A 15,944-nucleotide genomic window follows, 5' to 3' on the forward strand; every position below is an offset into this window, starting at 1 on the left:
ATTTCCTTCATTTAGAAAATGTATTTTTTCACAGCTTCTTTTAAAAAATATAGAAACCAAACCTCAGGACATGGTGTGTATAACAGATTCTAGCTACAGCTGTATGGACATTACTGAGGATGAGTTCTGTCTTAGGTGGGGGAGAGTGCAAGGAAACTGAGGTAAGAGAGTGCAGGAATCTCAGCTGTCTTTAACTCAGCTGAAAAGCATGCTCTTCAGATGCCTTGGGATTCTAGTTCTGGCCCAACCACTGATTTCTATCTGTAACACAATTTATGCATTGGCACGTGGATTATTTAATCAAGGTGTGTGTCAGCTTCTACTGGTGTATGTCTGCATGGAAATCCTCATTTTTCGCAGCTTGCTCATTCTTGAATTCTGAAGAGCAAAGTGGATGAGATAAAACTTTGTTAATATTTTTATTTTTTTTTCTTTATAATTTTCTCATCACTTTGCTCTCCTTCATTCTAGTTGCTTTCACTCTTTGGTTGGATCCCCTCTTCATTTCCACCTTCCCTTTTCCTCATGTTCCTGCCATCTTTCTGTCCTCCCCATGCTTACTTCTGCCGCACTTTCCCACCCTTCCCTGGTTCCCTCAATTTTCCCTTTCCACTATTCTCTCCCTTTCCCATAAATTCATAATTTCCTCTTTCTACCACCACAGTTCCTTCCTTATTGGCGATACTTTGGAATGTGTTGCCCAGTGGCAAGAGTCAGTGGCTACTTTGCCTAACAACACTAGTCAATGGCTGTGTTGCCTAGCAGCTGGAGTCAGTAGCCACTTTGCCTAGCAGCTGGAGTCTGCAGCTGTATTGCCCAATGGTGAGAGTCAGTGGCCGGGGGTAGGGGAATCTGGTCTCTCTCTGCTCCATCAGGTTCCAGCCCAGAGCCCAAAGAAACAAAAACATGAGGCCTAGGAGGCGGGTGCGCCTGCTCCCTGTAAGCCTCTTCCTACATCAGCTTCGGTTCCTCTGTCAGTGCCAGTAGTCTGTCTTGGGGTCCCCTTTGGAGTTCTCTCAGTTCATGCTCTGGAGGGTTTCCCTCTATCTGCAGTGGCTCATCATCTCTGGCCCCCATGATTGAAGGGCTTGACCATAAAAGCCTGGTCCTGGGTGCTTGGAGCATCAGCAGCTTCTCTGCAGGAGACTGCAACACCCAACTGTTCTCCTGCTCTGTCCACCTAGACTGAGCTGAGCTACTCCCGTTTGAACTCTGCCTCCACTGGGAACATGCCCAGCAGGAGCGACAGGGCGTGGCCTCCTGTGTCCAGAGCAACTCCTTAACCCTTGCTTCACCAGTGTGGGATTTGGACATCCCATCACACAGGGTTTAAGAACCCTCTCTCCCTGAGCCTCTCACTTGTCTACTTTTCAAGCTTCAGCCCACTGCAAAGTCTCAAAGAGACATTGTTAATGGATAGAAGTAACAGCTTATAGTGGAAATTTTAAATGAAAGCTAATGACAAGTAAAATTAAGGGAAATAAGAACTTTACACAACATGTAATCAGCTACTCTATTCAATATACTGTACTCACTGTCAAGGCTGGTCAAAGGACTAATACTACCCGGGAACTTTAAAAGGAGCTGGATAATTTTATGACTAATAGTAATTATTATATTTGTAATTATACAGATGTAATCAAATCTCATATAAGAGCATCACGAATTGCCTCCCTCCCCAATGTGTAATATTGCACAGTATGCTAGGTGCATTATGGGATTTTTGTGTCTTCTTCTGAAGCATCAGGTACTACCAGAGGCAAGATGCCAACTTGATGGGCCAGAGGTTTGATCTTGCACAGAAAATTCTGTGTTTTTATGATGTGTAACAGACCCTTACCTTAAACGGTGCTAGCAGGCACTGCTGTAATAAAAACAAACTGGCTGATGCACTCCTTCTGAGATTTTACATAAAACCAACATAAATGATAATGAATAAATAATCTCCTCCTAAATTTCATACAATAACTGAGCTTACCCCAGGCAGGATGTGCCACTATAGATCAGTGTTTGAAATGTGATAGAATTCAGACCACTGGTAGTGCAGTCTGAGGAAAAGTTTGTTGCTCCCCTTTGCCATTATTCCATTTATTTGTCTTTAAGGTGTGGAGGGCTTACACATTCTTGCTCATACTTAGTCTCTCGTGCTGAGAATCAACAAATTGTGGGGAGGGAAACAAACATAACAGAGAAAAACATGCAAAATATTGGTTAAATTAATAAAATAATCCCACTTCCCTGATCTGGTGAGCAGAAAGAAAAGCAAAGAAAAGAAGAAATTGAATTGAAAATGCATTAGGTAATGCCTGATCTAGGAATTAATCTGCTTACTTACACACAGCAAAGATACAAATTCTCTTGAGATAGCTAACTTAGTTTCTGATGTGGTATAATCCATGTTTACACAAGCATACTTAAATTGCACTGAATTGTAAAGAGAAAAGATTGCTATATAAAATGAAGCAGAGATGGAAAGTTGAATGGAAAAAAATGTTCTTTATCATGTAGTAGTCCTCTCTTTCTCACCATTCAAAACAGCACATTATGAGGGAGAGAGACATTACCTCTGAACAGAATCCATGAAAGTTCTTTATTTTAATTTACTCTGTTTAGTACAAGAGATTTTAGGCTTGGTGAAGGATACCATAGGAATGCTGAAAGTTATTGTTTGATTGTACTTCAATCTCAATGGAAATGAAGATGCCGGAATCAAACTTTCAATCTTTTCTAAATTTCTTTTTTATTGGCAGTTTGAATGGTGCACTTTATTCCTTTGCAGTAGGATCCTCCATTAGGCATTTGTCTTGTTGACATGTGAATGTCCTGTTGTCACAGATTAACCTAGCTGTGTGCTAGGAAGCAGGATGCTATTTAAGATAGTCCTTGAGTTAACACCTTGAGTGGGGATGGTCATTTGGTAACCTGTGGGCAATTTGAAAGATCCTTGGTGGATGTGGGATTTGTGACATCAGCCATCTCCTCCCCGACAGTGACTTAGTTTAAATATTTAATTTGAAGGCCAGCCAGGCCTGTGCTGGACCCCAGTGTGGAATTCTCTCTCCTCAAATGTTTAATGCTCAGTCTAGCAAAGGGGTCTGGAGTGTTCTAGATTCAGGAACACACCTCAACACACAAGAGAAAAATATGGATAAATCAGAACCATGCTCATCAGAGTCCTCAACAGTTCAGAGTGGGGCAGGTGCCTTGTTAGAGCTCAGTGCAGACGTGGCTGGGCTCCAAATCCTACTTTTAATGAAGAGCCCAAAGACGTGGGGATGGGAGTTGGTCCTGAAGCAGGTAGAGATGGAGACTGGAAAGACTAGTGGGCTCTTCCAAGTTGTAAATTCTTCCCAGCTCCTTCTTAACTGTGTCCAGAATTCAAGAAGGATGTTGATAATTTGAAGAGAATGATTAAAGGATTAGAAAACATCTCCTATAGTTAAAGTCTCTCTATAGTGAGTGTCTGCGCCATATCCTACGTCTATTTAGCTTAACAAAGAGAAGGTTATGAAGGGGTGACTTGATTACAGTCTATAAGTACCTATATGATATTTTGATAATAGAGAGCTGTTCAATTTAGCAAAGGTATAACATGATCCAATGGCTGTAAGTTGAAGCTAGACAAATTCAGACTGAAAACAAGGCGTAAACTTTTAACATTCAGAATAATTAATCATTGGAACAACTTACCTAGGTTTCTGTTGTATTCTCCATTACTGGAAACTTTTAAGTCAAGAATGAATGTTTTCTGAAGCAAAGTAGAGAAGTGGGAGGGAGTGTTCTTTAACTGTATAGTCATAGAAAAGACCAAATTAATTCAGCATTAAATACACACAGTTAAAATTAAAAACACTGAAAATATGTAAAAGTTAAGGCTCTTACAATGACATTTATTCAGACACATTCCTGTTTATTTTATTTTTATATTTAGAAATACATATAGTGATAGGTTAAACTATACATGTAACAAGAAAACCGAAAAGAAGAGTACTGCATAATGTGCAACATGACCAAATTAAAGTTACTGTAATAATCTTAAATTCTACAGTTTGGAGGGAGGTGATGTTTAATTGTGAAATTGTAATGTAGTTTTATGCATTTAATTTTCTAGGATTTTATTAAATAAATTTAAGCATCTCATGTACATGAAGCTTTGCTGGAGTGACATTCTGCCTCTGCAGAGCTCTTACATTCCACAGGGTTGCCTTGCACCCATCTGCATGGAGCAGAGTTCCATACTGTTACTGAGAACTATTTCCCATGTCAATTCACTGAGGACTATTTCCCATGCCAAGATTCAGCTTTCAAACTTCAGCTGTTGTTTCAGTACCTCTCTTAAAGAAAAAAAAAAGAATTGTTTTAAATAGGAAAATCTTATTCCTTCCCCAGCTCTCCCATAACTCAGCATAGAATTGAAATAATGTTACTTTACCAGAAAATTCTCATTTTCATTCTTACTCAGAGAGAAAACATGAAAATTGTAGCCCAGTGTACAGAAAACAGGAGCTATAATGACGGTTTGTACCCAGAAGTAGAAGAGGTGTAATAACTTTATTTTTCATTAATTCCTTTTTTAATTTCACTAGAGAAATGGCAGATTTTTTTAAAAGTGTCTGAAAAATCAGTTACCATTGACCAGTGATATGACAACCATACTTCAGTTATTGCTGGGAGTTTCTGTTGCTTTCAAAAAATGGAAGTGGAAGTTTAGACAAGAAGACTTGAATTTGGCTGAATCAAGTCTGAATCGTTTCTCTCCTTTCAAAATGGCCTAAAGACTAGTCCCAGCAAGGACATATGGCAGGGGTAAAGTCCTTCTCTGTTCACAGCCCTTCCTAGTATCCTCATATGACCCCTGTTCCTTGCTGTGACTTCCCCATCTTAAAAAATGAATTTTCTGGTGTGGAGATTTATGTAGCTTCTCAGGCCAAACTCACATCTGCTGAAACTCCCCCTTTACCTTGGTGCCAAACATCCAGCTCTCCTCCACACATCTCCTCAATGACAATCTCCTCCAACTGCCAAAACTACTCTTGGCTCTTTCAAATGTGCTGCATGAGGTATGAAAATCTGCATGTGTAACCCACACACCTCCTAGGTGTGGTGGTCTGTCCTATGTAGTGGCACCGAGACTACTTAGAGAGTAATTAATGAGTCTGCTCTACAGCCTTAGTTAACAGCCAGCTGGCTTTTAACTCATGCGGTAGAGGCTCATGCACTAAGCTCCAGAGGTCCCTTGTTTGATCCCGCCCGCTGATGACCAGGGTCTGTTGGCGTTACACATGGACCCCACATATCTAACATGGCACAGGAAGCCTTAGAATCTGGCTCCAGTTCCCAGACCTAAAGCAAATCCCCTTCCTAGCCATCTTACAAATAATAAATGTTACAAAGAGTTTGGCTTCCTAACCAAAATCATGGGTATGTATAGTGTTTCAGAGGTACCTATGATACTCTTCTCATTCAGCATTTCTGGCTTGGAACTGGCACGTTTGAGAACATAAACTGGATGATCTATAAATAAAAGTCAGGTTCTCCTTGCCCCTTCTTTAGCTAGTCATCTCTCCTGCATTCTGTTAATATCTGCTTTTCCTTTTCTCTTAACATCTGTAGTTCTTCACTGATTCTCCATATCCCTCTCCTATCCATATCTTTCCTGATTCTTTTGTATGTTCTTCTGGGGCTCTTTGCCTTCTTCTCACCACTGGTCAGTAAAGTATCTTCATGTGCTACTTCCCCATGACTTAGTTGTTATATTTTCAAATACTCTTCCACATCCATTGCTTATTTCATTTTTCTTCTGTGTATTCCCTCTCCTCCCTCTCATTGCATACTGGTCTCTCTTGTGATGTTGCTCCCCATTCTCCTCTCCGACCTGACATGTTAACCTTAATACCCTCTACTCAATGTTTCTGCGCCACAGCACTCATCTTTTTCTGTTGTATCTCCTGTATGCCAGTAACATCAAACTGAAACTTTCTAGCATTCTGATGTCTGAAGTGCTTCATTATGCTATGGATATCAGGATTTTAGTAATACCACATTGAATTGAAGCTGCTGAAATACTATTCTGCTGCATCCAGGCACAAGAGAACTACTCTACTCTGCTGTGATTCAGGTAAACCTAATTCTGACAAGGAAAATAGAAGCTGTAGGTACTTTTAAACTGGTGAGTATTAAAAAATGTTATTCATCCCCAGAGTAAGACACATATAAGCAGATGGTGTACTATACCTGGTGTACAACGGTTTAACTCTGTGCTGCAGTCAGTGGTTATTAGAAACAGCTGTTTTCAAATAGATGTTTTTAGCAGAATGATACAAATTAATTGCGCTTAAGAGTGTTTTACAGCTGTGATTCCGGTCATGTCCAGATGTTTAAATGTAGTATATAATGAATACATGCATTTTCAGTGGATATTGATTTTGTACATAAGCAAGGCAGAGACATGCAGTATGAGCAATATAAGTTAAAAAAAGCTTTACAGTAAGCACAAACTATTTATGCAACAATTTTGAGAAGAAAATGTAATACTATCATCAGGATTTTTTATACTAATACAGATATGGGGCAAAAATGGTAACATACATTAAGAAAGTAATGTTAGTGCAACTAAACTTTTACTGACAGCTGTTTAATCACTTTATTCATAATGCATACCACACTTTGGAGAACAGTAATCGCAGATTTGAGAGACGCCTGCTTTTTTTGTTGCATATGCTAGTATTAGAACTGTGGGCCCTTTCCAGCATATTAGAAATAGGAGGGATTAGAAGGATCATGTAAGATTATTATTACTATTTATTAGAGGTGGGTAGATGAGTTAAAGAGATAACAACAACCCCTGTATTCCTAAAAAAAAAAAAAAGCTTCAGTTTATGGATTTAACTCCCTACTGAATCTCAAGTATTTTGACTTCATGTCCTGAGATGTAGAAAGAAAGAAAGAGAGATGATCTCCAGATTAGTTTGATGAGACTTCCACCCTTGTAAGCTGTCGAGGCAGGCCACTTGCTCCTGCATTCACTGCAAAATGGCCTCAGTTTGAGAACAATGCAAATTCTGCATACCTGAGATTTAAATCCTTGACCTTCCTGGACAAGACACCGTGAGACTTGATGTATTAACACAGAATGTAGTGTTTGGTATAGAATTAGTGAAAGCAAAATGTTGCTCCATTTTATGGTCTAAAGAAACCTAGTTTTATATATACTGCTTTTTATGCATACCGCTGATCCAGCAAAGCCTTTAAGCATGTGCTGAATATTAAGCACGTGTGTAGTCTCACTGAAGTCAAATACTCACATAATTAAAGTTTAATATGTACTCAAATGCTTTGATAGGTCAGGGCCTCAGTCGCTTTGGGCTATATCCTTTCACATTTTAGCCATAGAGTGGTTGAAAGGGTCAGAAAACCTATTAAAATAGCCAAAAAATTATTAGAGGGAGGGAAGATGAGGCTATAAGGAATCACACCACCTCTGTCTGACACTGAAAAAGCCTCACTCCCTTTGAATTCCACTCCACAGATTTTGGAAATGTGTGGCTACTAGAAGCCAGTGTGCAAATGTTGGAGACATGTTCTCCTCACCATCATCCCATGACAGTCCAACAGGGAGATGCCTTCAGATTTCCCTTATATGCTTTCAGAACCCTCTAGGACAGAGGCATGGGTGAGTGAATTGAGACCACACAAGAAAGTATTGGCAGTATAGCCCTGACAGCTGATAAAGTACATGTTTTTTGTATACTATGATAGGACTTGGGTTTACTTGATGGCATAAGCCCTGATGGCACTTCACAGTTTTTGGATGAAGCTAAATGGCAATGTAAGTTGTAAAGCTGTAGGTGAAAAGCGGTAATAGAGTTACTTGCTATATTAAATAATCTAACATCTATATCAGTGTTAAATAAATAGCTTGCTGAATTTTGAAATAAAAAACAAGGAAACAGCAAATTATGTATCCCAGAGAAAAATACAAGTTCCCAGAAGGGAAATAACAGTATCAGGCAATAGAAGGTGAAAATAAGAGACAAAAAGAAACTGATAAGGAGAATTTTTTTAACTGTCTAAAACAAAAATTTGATAAACATTTTAAATTAGTCCTCAAAATGCAGGGAGCTTAGCTGTAAAATTCCATCTGATCACTATTAGGCTTACATGAGATTACAAAAGCCTGCTGATAATAGAGTTAAATTCAATTTCAAAGCACTGTGATGAGGACACTGAAACTACAACAAGCCTATAGCATCATTGGGGTGAAAAAAAGAAGGGATACTCATAGCAAAAAATAGAGGGTCAAGAGGATGCTGTTTACACAGTAATTGACTTTCAGGCTAATTTTTTCTTTGATGTATAGTTTACAGAGTTTTAGATAAGATGTGAAAATAGAAAATCAGTGGCATAATGAAGGGGAATTTCAAGCTGTGATGCGTAAAGGAGGAGATCTTCGGACGTCACATTTGCCTATTGAAGATATTTGTTTACCTTGATTTTATTTGTTTGATTTTTGTCCAAGAAAGCACTGGGGAAGGAAAGGCTGAGTGTATTCCTGAAACTGACAAGCCCTTACTTAAATTCACTCCTTTTGCATTTTTTCTACAGTTTTATTTTTATCCCTAAATACATTTCCAAACTGTTAAAAAAAAGTTAACTATACAGTACGTGCAGCAATTGAAATCCACACTGAGTAAAGTAAGAAGAGAAAATTCTGGATTCTGAGAAATATATGAAGGCTACATGTCAGATGTTTCTGTCTTCTTTTCTCTCCCTCTCTCTTTTATGCACACAAACACCCATATGCACACATACATATATTAATATATATAATATATGCAGATATTGATGGAATTCTATGAGTTGAAAGAGAAGGAAAGATGTTTTAAGGATCCATATCTCTCAGAGCAGATATATGTTGTTATCACTGAAATGTGGCCTTCAGTCTTGAAACAGTTAAAAGAGTTCTACGGCCACAAAAGAAGAGATTTCTTCAGAATTATCTCCCGCCTCACATTTGCTCTTAGGCAAGCAGTTTAAAAAAGCCCAGTGATTGAGCCAGTGATCCAATTTGAAATGCAGAAATGATTAGAGCTGCTTGCCTCATTTCATATCGAAATTCTCTGATTTATGACAGGGCTGCAGCCAAGATCTATCTCCAAAGGGAATTAGTGTGCAAGTTTGCATATTTTTGTTATTTAGGTTTCTCATAGCAGCTGCTAGCTAGAAATACTGTACTGGGAGGTGTTGGTGCAGGATTTTTCAGCGACTGGAGCAAAGAAAGATAAGAGTCTTATGTTTAGGACATTTAGACCTCTTGACCATCTCACCATACTGTAATTTTTAAACCTGGATTGCAGTCATACAAGAATCCAGTGGAATGGTTAATTATAGTTGTGGAGAAAGGAATTACCAAAATTCTGTCTCCATGTTTTAGCTAGTGGAATTTTAATGAGGCATAAAACTTCAATCATGCAACTGACCTGTGGGGCAGAGTATAGAACATATAATGAAACAGAAATAGAATTCTGAAAAAAAATTATTACCTTATCTGGAATTTACATGAAGTGTTAACAGGAAATTATGCAGCAGTTATAAATGAAAAATATGGGATTTCATGTACTTATTAATAAAGATTTGTTACATACATGATACCAGTATCCCAAATCTGCTGTCCGCAGCTGTCCCCAATTTCTTATGTCTCTCTCCTCAAATGCATTTAGTGTCTTCTTATTACTATGGAAACTAAGACCAATTTCCCTTTAATACTAGTTTCTAAGACAAATGGAAATATCTTTGTGTAGGGGTTGAGGACTGAAGAATTTGCCTTTCCTACATTATACACACACGTAATACTTAAGGATTTTTTCATTCTGAGTTTGGTTGACCTTTTCTTTGCATTTGTAAACCTTCTCGGAGGAAGAAGAGAGAGTGAGAATGCAGTAGCTCTTTAAAAACACAAACAAAAGGGAAAAAAAAGTACTTCATTGAGGAAAAGATCAGTAACTGCCAAATTATGCTTTGCTGCACTGAGCAAAGAAATCACACTGCGAAAGTTTATTACCTTCGTTACTATCCAGCTCCATATGGAGTCATTATGGCCTAGAATCTCAGTAATGCTCCTAAATTGACCTTACCATAATGCAGCTGTGCTTCCAGGTATTAAACCTCTCTCATAGTTTACTGACTGTTCTCCAGAGGATCCAAGGTTAATGTAGTAAAAACTTTAAAATTTGATTACCTTGTCTTTGACAACATTCAGTAAGAAGAATGTAGCAATCCGCAAACAGAAATGTGTGAATTATTCCTTTTAAATTAGCCCAGCTCATATACTGTATTTTGTAGCTCCCATCCCTGTTATTTAATTTCAGTATAGTAACTCTCTGTTGATGGGTGTTGTCATATTTGGGTATCTAACAGAATTACTTAATTGACCCACTTCCTGAGAAAAGTCACTCTGAGAAAATTTCTGACCTTAAAATTCCAATCTGATATTCAACCTAAAACAGCTCTGACACTTTACCTGAACTCCACCTTCCCCTTTGGCATGTACAAGCAATGGAAATGTATTTAGCACATGAACACATTTGAAATGACAATTTAATCACTTATGTATCATGAAGTAAACAATTATCAAACCATGGATAGTATGTATTGTAATATAAATGAAGTTGGCTCTTCTAGCAACCAATATTATCCTCTCTTCTACACTCATTCAGGCAAAATAGCCACTGAACGTTTTGCCGGAACGAGGAGTGTAGGATCGGGCCCATCCTGTATGAGCGTTAAGACTATATATATATATATATATAGCTTTTAATTTTTGTCTTTACATAATAACAGTGAGAACATCATCCAATGGAGTTTATTTGAGACATGGTGAGATAAGGAGAGGTTGGGTTTTTTTTGTTTTTTTTTTAAAGTGACTGAAGTTTTTCAGCAGAAATGTAAAAGAATCAATCCCTGGACCTTCTCCTTTCCCAATAAAATTGAGCAGGCTCTCTTTCCTACTGCCTTTTTTAGTGATTTGATTGCAGTGGATCTTGTGCAGGCCCTACTATAAGTTTTATGGTGCAGTGAGAAAAGATGAGCATAGCACTATAAACATCTCTTCTGAATGCTATTTTAGCCATCTCTAATGAAATCGTAATCTAGTCTATCTGTGCTATTTGCAACGAAGCATTGCATTTATGTGAGCAATGGTGAATCAAATTTTCAAAACATGATCTCCATCTGTGGCACAGAGCTTTTTATGGGCAATCACTAGTGCACATGTGTATTGTTCAATACCACTTGTGCATTCCCAAATGGAGACCTTGATGTCAAAATGCCTATCATGGCTCATATGAACTATCATGGTTTGCGTTTTGATAGGCAAACTAATGGTATTAAAACAGAGAGGACCACATTTATCTCTGGTATTGCTGTTGTCAGTTTACGCCAGGGATTAGTTTGGCCTTGGAAGTCTTGAGAGACCACCCTCAACAAAAAAAAAGATGGATCATTTCTTTAAGAGAAGCAATCTTTTATCAATAAATCCCTTCAGATTATAAAACAAAGGTGATAAATTTAAGAGCATTTAGGGTCCAGTCCGTATAAATATATATTCTTTTTCTTTCTTTCTTTCTTTTTTTCTTTTTCTTTCTTTTCTTTTTTTTTCTTTTCTTTTCTTTTCTTTTAGTAAAAGAAGGTTGATAGATTTAAATTGTAGATAATGACATGAGTAATCTATTTTATTTAATTCTTCATCAAAAGTCTAAATTATTCTATACCTTAGTTTAAACTTTACCATAGGTTGTAAAGTCTGAATGTCTCTGTGTATTTAAAAAACACTACCATATAGTATTATTTTTAAAAGGATATTATTTTAATGATATATCATAAAGAATGATCTTCAGTCAAACTTAAAATAGTAAGTATGCAGTATAGTTAACTTGGATAAGTTCAGCATTAGAGTAAATACACATTAGCAGATATGAGACATCAGAGGTAAAATCAAAAGGATTAAATTTGACAGAAGAGGCCCAATTAATTTCTTCCAACCCCTGTGGCTCTATTGAATAAAATCTACTTTAAGCACCTTTATGGACTGTTCTAACATCTGCTGTTCTTGGAAAACAGTATTTGCCAAAGATAGCTATGTTACTCAGAAATATTCACCCATAATGCCTTGCAGGGAGTGAACTGTGTTCTTATAGTGTTCTTACTAATTAATTCCCATGAGACTTGTTCCTGAGCTAACTATTGGTGAGTCCAGTAATGGGAATAGCTTCTGTGGGAAGGTCACATGGAGAGATGAAACAGTAGCAATGCACACACCCAGGATCACCATGTAACGAAAGGATGAGAAATGGCAAAATGGGTTAAAAATTCAATAAATCAAATGAATAAACAGACTTACATTATTTAATTCACTATAAGATACTGCTCTTATAAACTGCATTCTGGCAGTCTAATTGAGTAGCTTCCCAACTGGAATAATGTGCCCAAACCTATGAACTTTTCTTTATCAATTTATTTCAATATGTTTCAGATTTAGTGGGTAACTTAGAAAAAATAATACATTCACTCTTGAGGAAGTTACTGAAACCACTTAACTTCACTGCCCCCACTTATGGCCAGTTCCAGTTTACTCACACAGGTAGTACCATTGACTTCAATGGCACTATTCCCATGATTAAAGCAAGCAGGAACCTAAGCAACTTTCTTGCATATATTTATATGCTAGCTATGTTTTCAAGTAACTCTAGATTGAAACTATTTCTGTAAAGAAGAGGGGGAAATAGTTTTAATTTCACAGAACTGACCAAGAAAGATAATGAAGTACTTTCAAAACTCTTTGTGTATGGAAATCCTAGAGGCAAACCCCAGAGCTTTCTTACTTTTAGCAACCAATTACTGCACAAAAAAGAGTTTCCCCAATTATGAAGTACACTAATGCAGATTGCACAGACTCAATTTCACTAAGTGTATTGGAAAGGCAGCATTCACATAATTAATGAGAAAACGCTGCATGTGTTCAGACCTTCTGTTAATTGATTAAATGAGTCTATGTCTAAATCTGATTATAATCACACTATGGCAGTACAATAGAGTGTATATGTATGTATGTGTGTGTGTGTGTAAGAGACCGAGACTCACTCTCTCTTTATATATCTATATTTTTTCCAAACCTTAAGAATATAATAAACTTACTCTACTATAAAAAGGTGCTCACCTCCCCCAAGATAATGTGCATAGTTTAATCGCCATTACCTGAATAATTAGCCTTTCTTTAATGTCTCAATTCTTGCCTAACCCATCACCTGCGTTTGTAAGATACAAATTGTTTTTATATCCTGGCCTCTGATGATCTGATGATCATTGTGGTTAACAAATGCTGGTTAGTTTTCCCATCATTTCATAGTAAAACACAAAACCTGCTGCCATGTGCTTGTCAGTTTTTTTTTTTTTTTTTTAAAGAAGGCTACAGTGTTCCCTAAGGGTTGTGAGAGAAGTTCATCCCATTGAACTGGTCAGCAAGATATCATTAGCTTGTTGTGTACATGAAATCCAGGGGTTAGAGCACCAAGCGTCACAAGCCAGTTTCTTTACCTCCTTGAGCTGATCAGAGGATCAGAGTATCAAGGAAGGATTAGCACTGACTTGGGATTTGTGTGATTGGTTAATTTATTGCGGCGATGGCAGGCCTTTCATCTATGGCAACATTTAATCAGCACGGCCATGGAGGCTATTACGGGTTAGCTCTTTTCTCAAGTCAGCCAGGGCTGCACCATCAGCCCTATCACAATTCCCCTGAAATTTCCAAATTATCTGGAACAGGCTTTAGCCTCACAGTAATAAAAATTAGAAGAGATTCCTGATAGCACTGGTGGAAAAGGCTTTCACTTGCACAGGGCAAATTATAAATAGTATGAACGTGCACTTTAAAAAAAATTCTCCACCTCTTAAGAGATGTGCAGGACTTATCACCCCTGCTCTGATCCAAATCCTTGTGGTTGAAAATTTATATTAGATTTTATCAGAGAGGCCTAAGTCTAGAAAAATCAATGAAGGTTATCTTTTATGTTGCAGGAACTTGTGGAAATATTGATTTTCATTTTATAGTGAATTTGGAGCATGAGTTGGTAATCACTGCTGAGCTGACTACAATGTTTGCCTACTGTATCTTTTACTGAGTTTTGCTCAAGTATTTAAGATAGTATATTCCTGTTGATTTTTAGTATGTAGTTTGAAGGTAGATGCTTCCTAAATATAAATTTGTATTTTCATTGTTATAAAATGTAAGCATTCAGTGTAGCAGTGATTAGCTAGTGTTTTGTGAATAATTTCTGTGTTTAGTAGTGCTGTTCACAATGAGAGAGGTAATTCAGAATTTATTTTGAACATAGGAGAAACAGTAGAAGAGATGTCTAACAGCAAAACACTGAATGAAATATAGAAGTTTAAGGGAATATAACAAAAGATGAGATGAAAACAGGAGAGAAAGTATTCATAAATAATAGGGCTTACGAATCTGAAAAACATATTAAAATAATTGTTGACTATTATGCCCTACCCAACTGATGAACTACAGAGTTCTTTTCTGGTTAAAAGGTAGATTGTCTTCACTGCAGTTTTATTAAATTTTCCCAAATCCTTCACTTTGACTGTTAAAAACTCTGATGGTTTTACTATGTGAACCAATGATTCAAGGAATAATTCTACAGCTTTTCACTTATACATAGTAGTTTTAATTTTGGCGGGGGAGTGGTGGGGAAGGGGTGGGGGGGAGAGAGCTAACTTACTCTCTTAATGATTGTTCTTATTATGCAGTATATACCTTTCTGTCTTGCATCAAGTGTGTGTGTGTATATATATATACTCTTTTTAGAGATGGATAAATTCTGCAAATATTCACTTAAAGTTGAATCTGCTATAGCCATGTTTGTGCCCCTTCTGTTTCGTTTTCAGTGAGCATTTGTTTGATTGAGTTTTATTAGTACAGATGTCCATGGAAAGTGAATTTTTAATTCTCTTGTGCATGATCCAATTATTAGGGAAGTGAAGTGAAACCGTGTGACTTTTATGTGACAAATTCTAAGTAATCATCAGAGCCCAAATTGCAGATACTCTCAGAGAACAGAAGTGAGCCATCAAGTTTTCAACAACAATAAAAAATCATAGCTGTTTTTAAAAAATGGATACATTCTGGACTGTGGAGCTTGCTTTGCAAGTTCCTTCTCACCCCCTTTGGGGTAAAGTATACCCCCGTGGAGCAAGCTGTGCTCTCCCCTGAGCAAAGGGAGTGCAACTGTGACTGACCTTTCATTGGGATGTACAAGGGCAGTGGAGGGTCTTTCCAACTTCCCCCAGTAGCTAAGACCACTAAAAACGGATCTATATCTGGTACACTGTATAGGGATGTAGGATGCCCTTTTTATGGAAATACTGGTATAAGAAGTCAAACTACACAGTAAAACTGCAGAAAAATAGAGCAAGTTGAAAAGCAAGATGTCCTCAGATCCGTCTGGTAAATGCTTTATTGCACAGAGCAGTCGGTATGATCTCTAACAGTCATGTGACTATACCTAACTGAGGCAAATGCACGGGAAATACAGTGTGGTAACTCAGCTGCCACACCTCCCTGGACCATAGCAAACACTATTACCCATCCAATATGCATAGAGACACCCCTATAGCATGATAGCAATGGATATTCAAGGATGCACTTACATTACCATTACTCTGTAGAGCTGGATCCCAGGATAAGCTATGTGTTTCTGGTATTGGGATCATTTACACATGTATTAACATCCCATCACAAGTTAAGGGTCAGTGTCAAAATTGTCTTGATTTTGTTGTAGTAGTTAACTGGGGATAGTTATCCTGATGGGATATCCTCTCCAGGATTTAAAAATTGTCTGTCTTATGTGCAACTGTTCTCAATAGTGATCCCCACACATAGT

At 37.6% G+C, this 15,944-nt stretch overlaps 1 protein-coding gene across 7 annotated transcripts in view; it reads left to right on the top strand.

Moving 5' to 3' along the window:
• Positions 1-15,944, top strand: part of ZFPM2 (zinc finger protein, FOG family member 2) — a 437,522-nt gene that overhangs the window by 246,712 nt on the left and 174,866 nt on the right. Inside the window, exon 1 of one of the 7 annotated variants that reach the window (XM_034763471.1) lies at positions 62-161. The exons of the other annotated variants lie outside the window; for them this stretch is intronic. Within the exon in view, the coding sequence (XP_034619362.1) occupies positions 120-161 (42 nt within the window). The 5' untranslated portion in view covers positions 62-119. Of the gene's footprint in view, positions 1-61; positions 162-15,944 lie in introns of those variants that run through there. 7 annotated transcript variants of the gene reach the window in all.

Source organism: Trachemys scripta, chromosome 2, assembly GCF_013100865.1.
Source record: "Trachemys scripta elegans isolate TJP31775 chromosome 2, CAS_Tse_1.0, whole genome shotgun sequence".
NCBI lineage: Eukaryota > Metazoa > Chordata > Testudines > Emydidae > Trachemys > Trachemys scripta.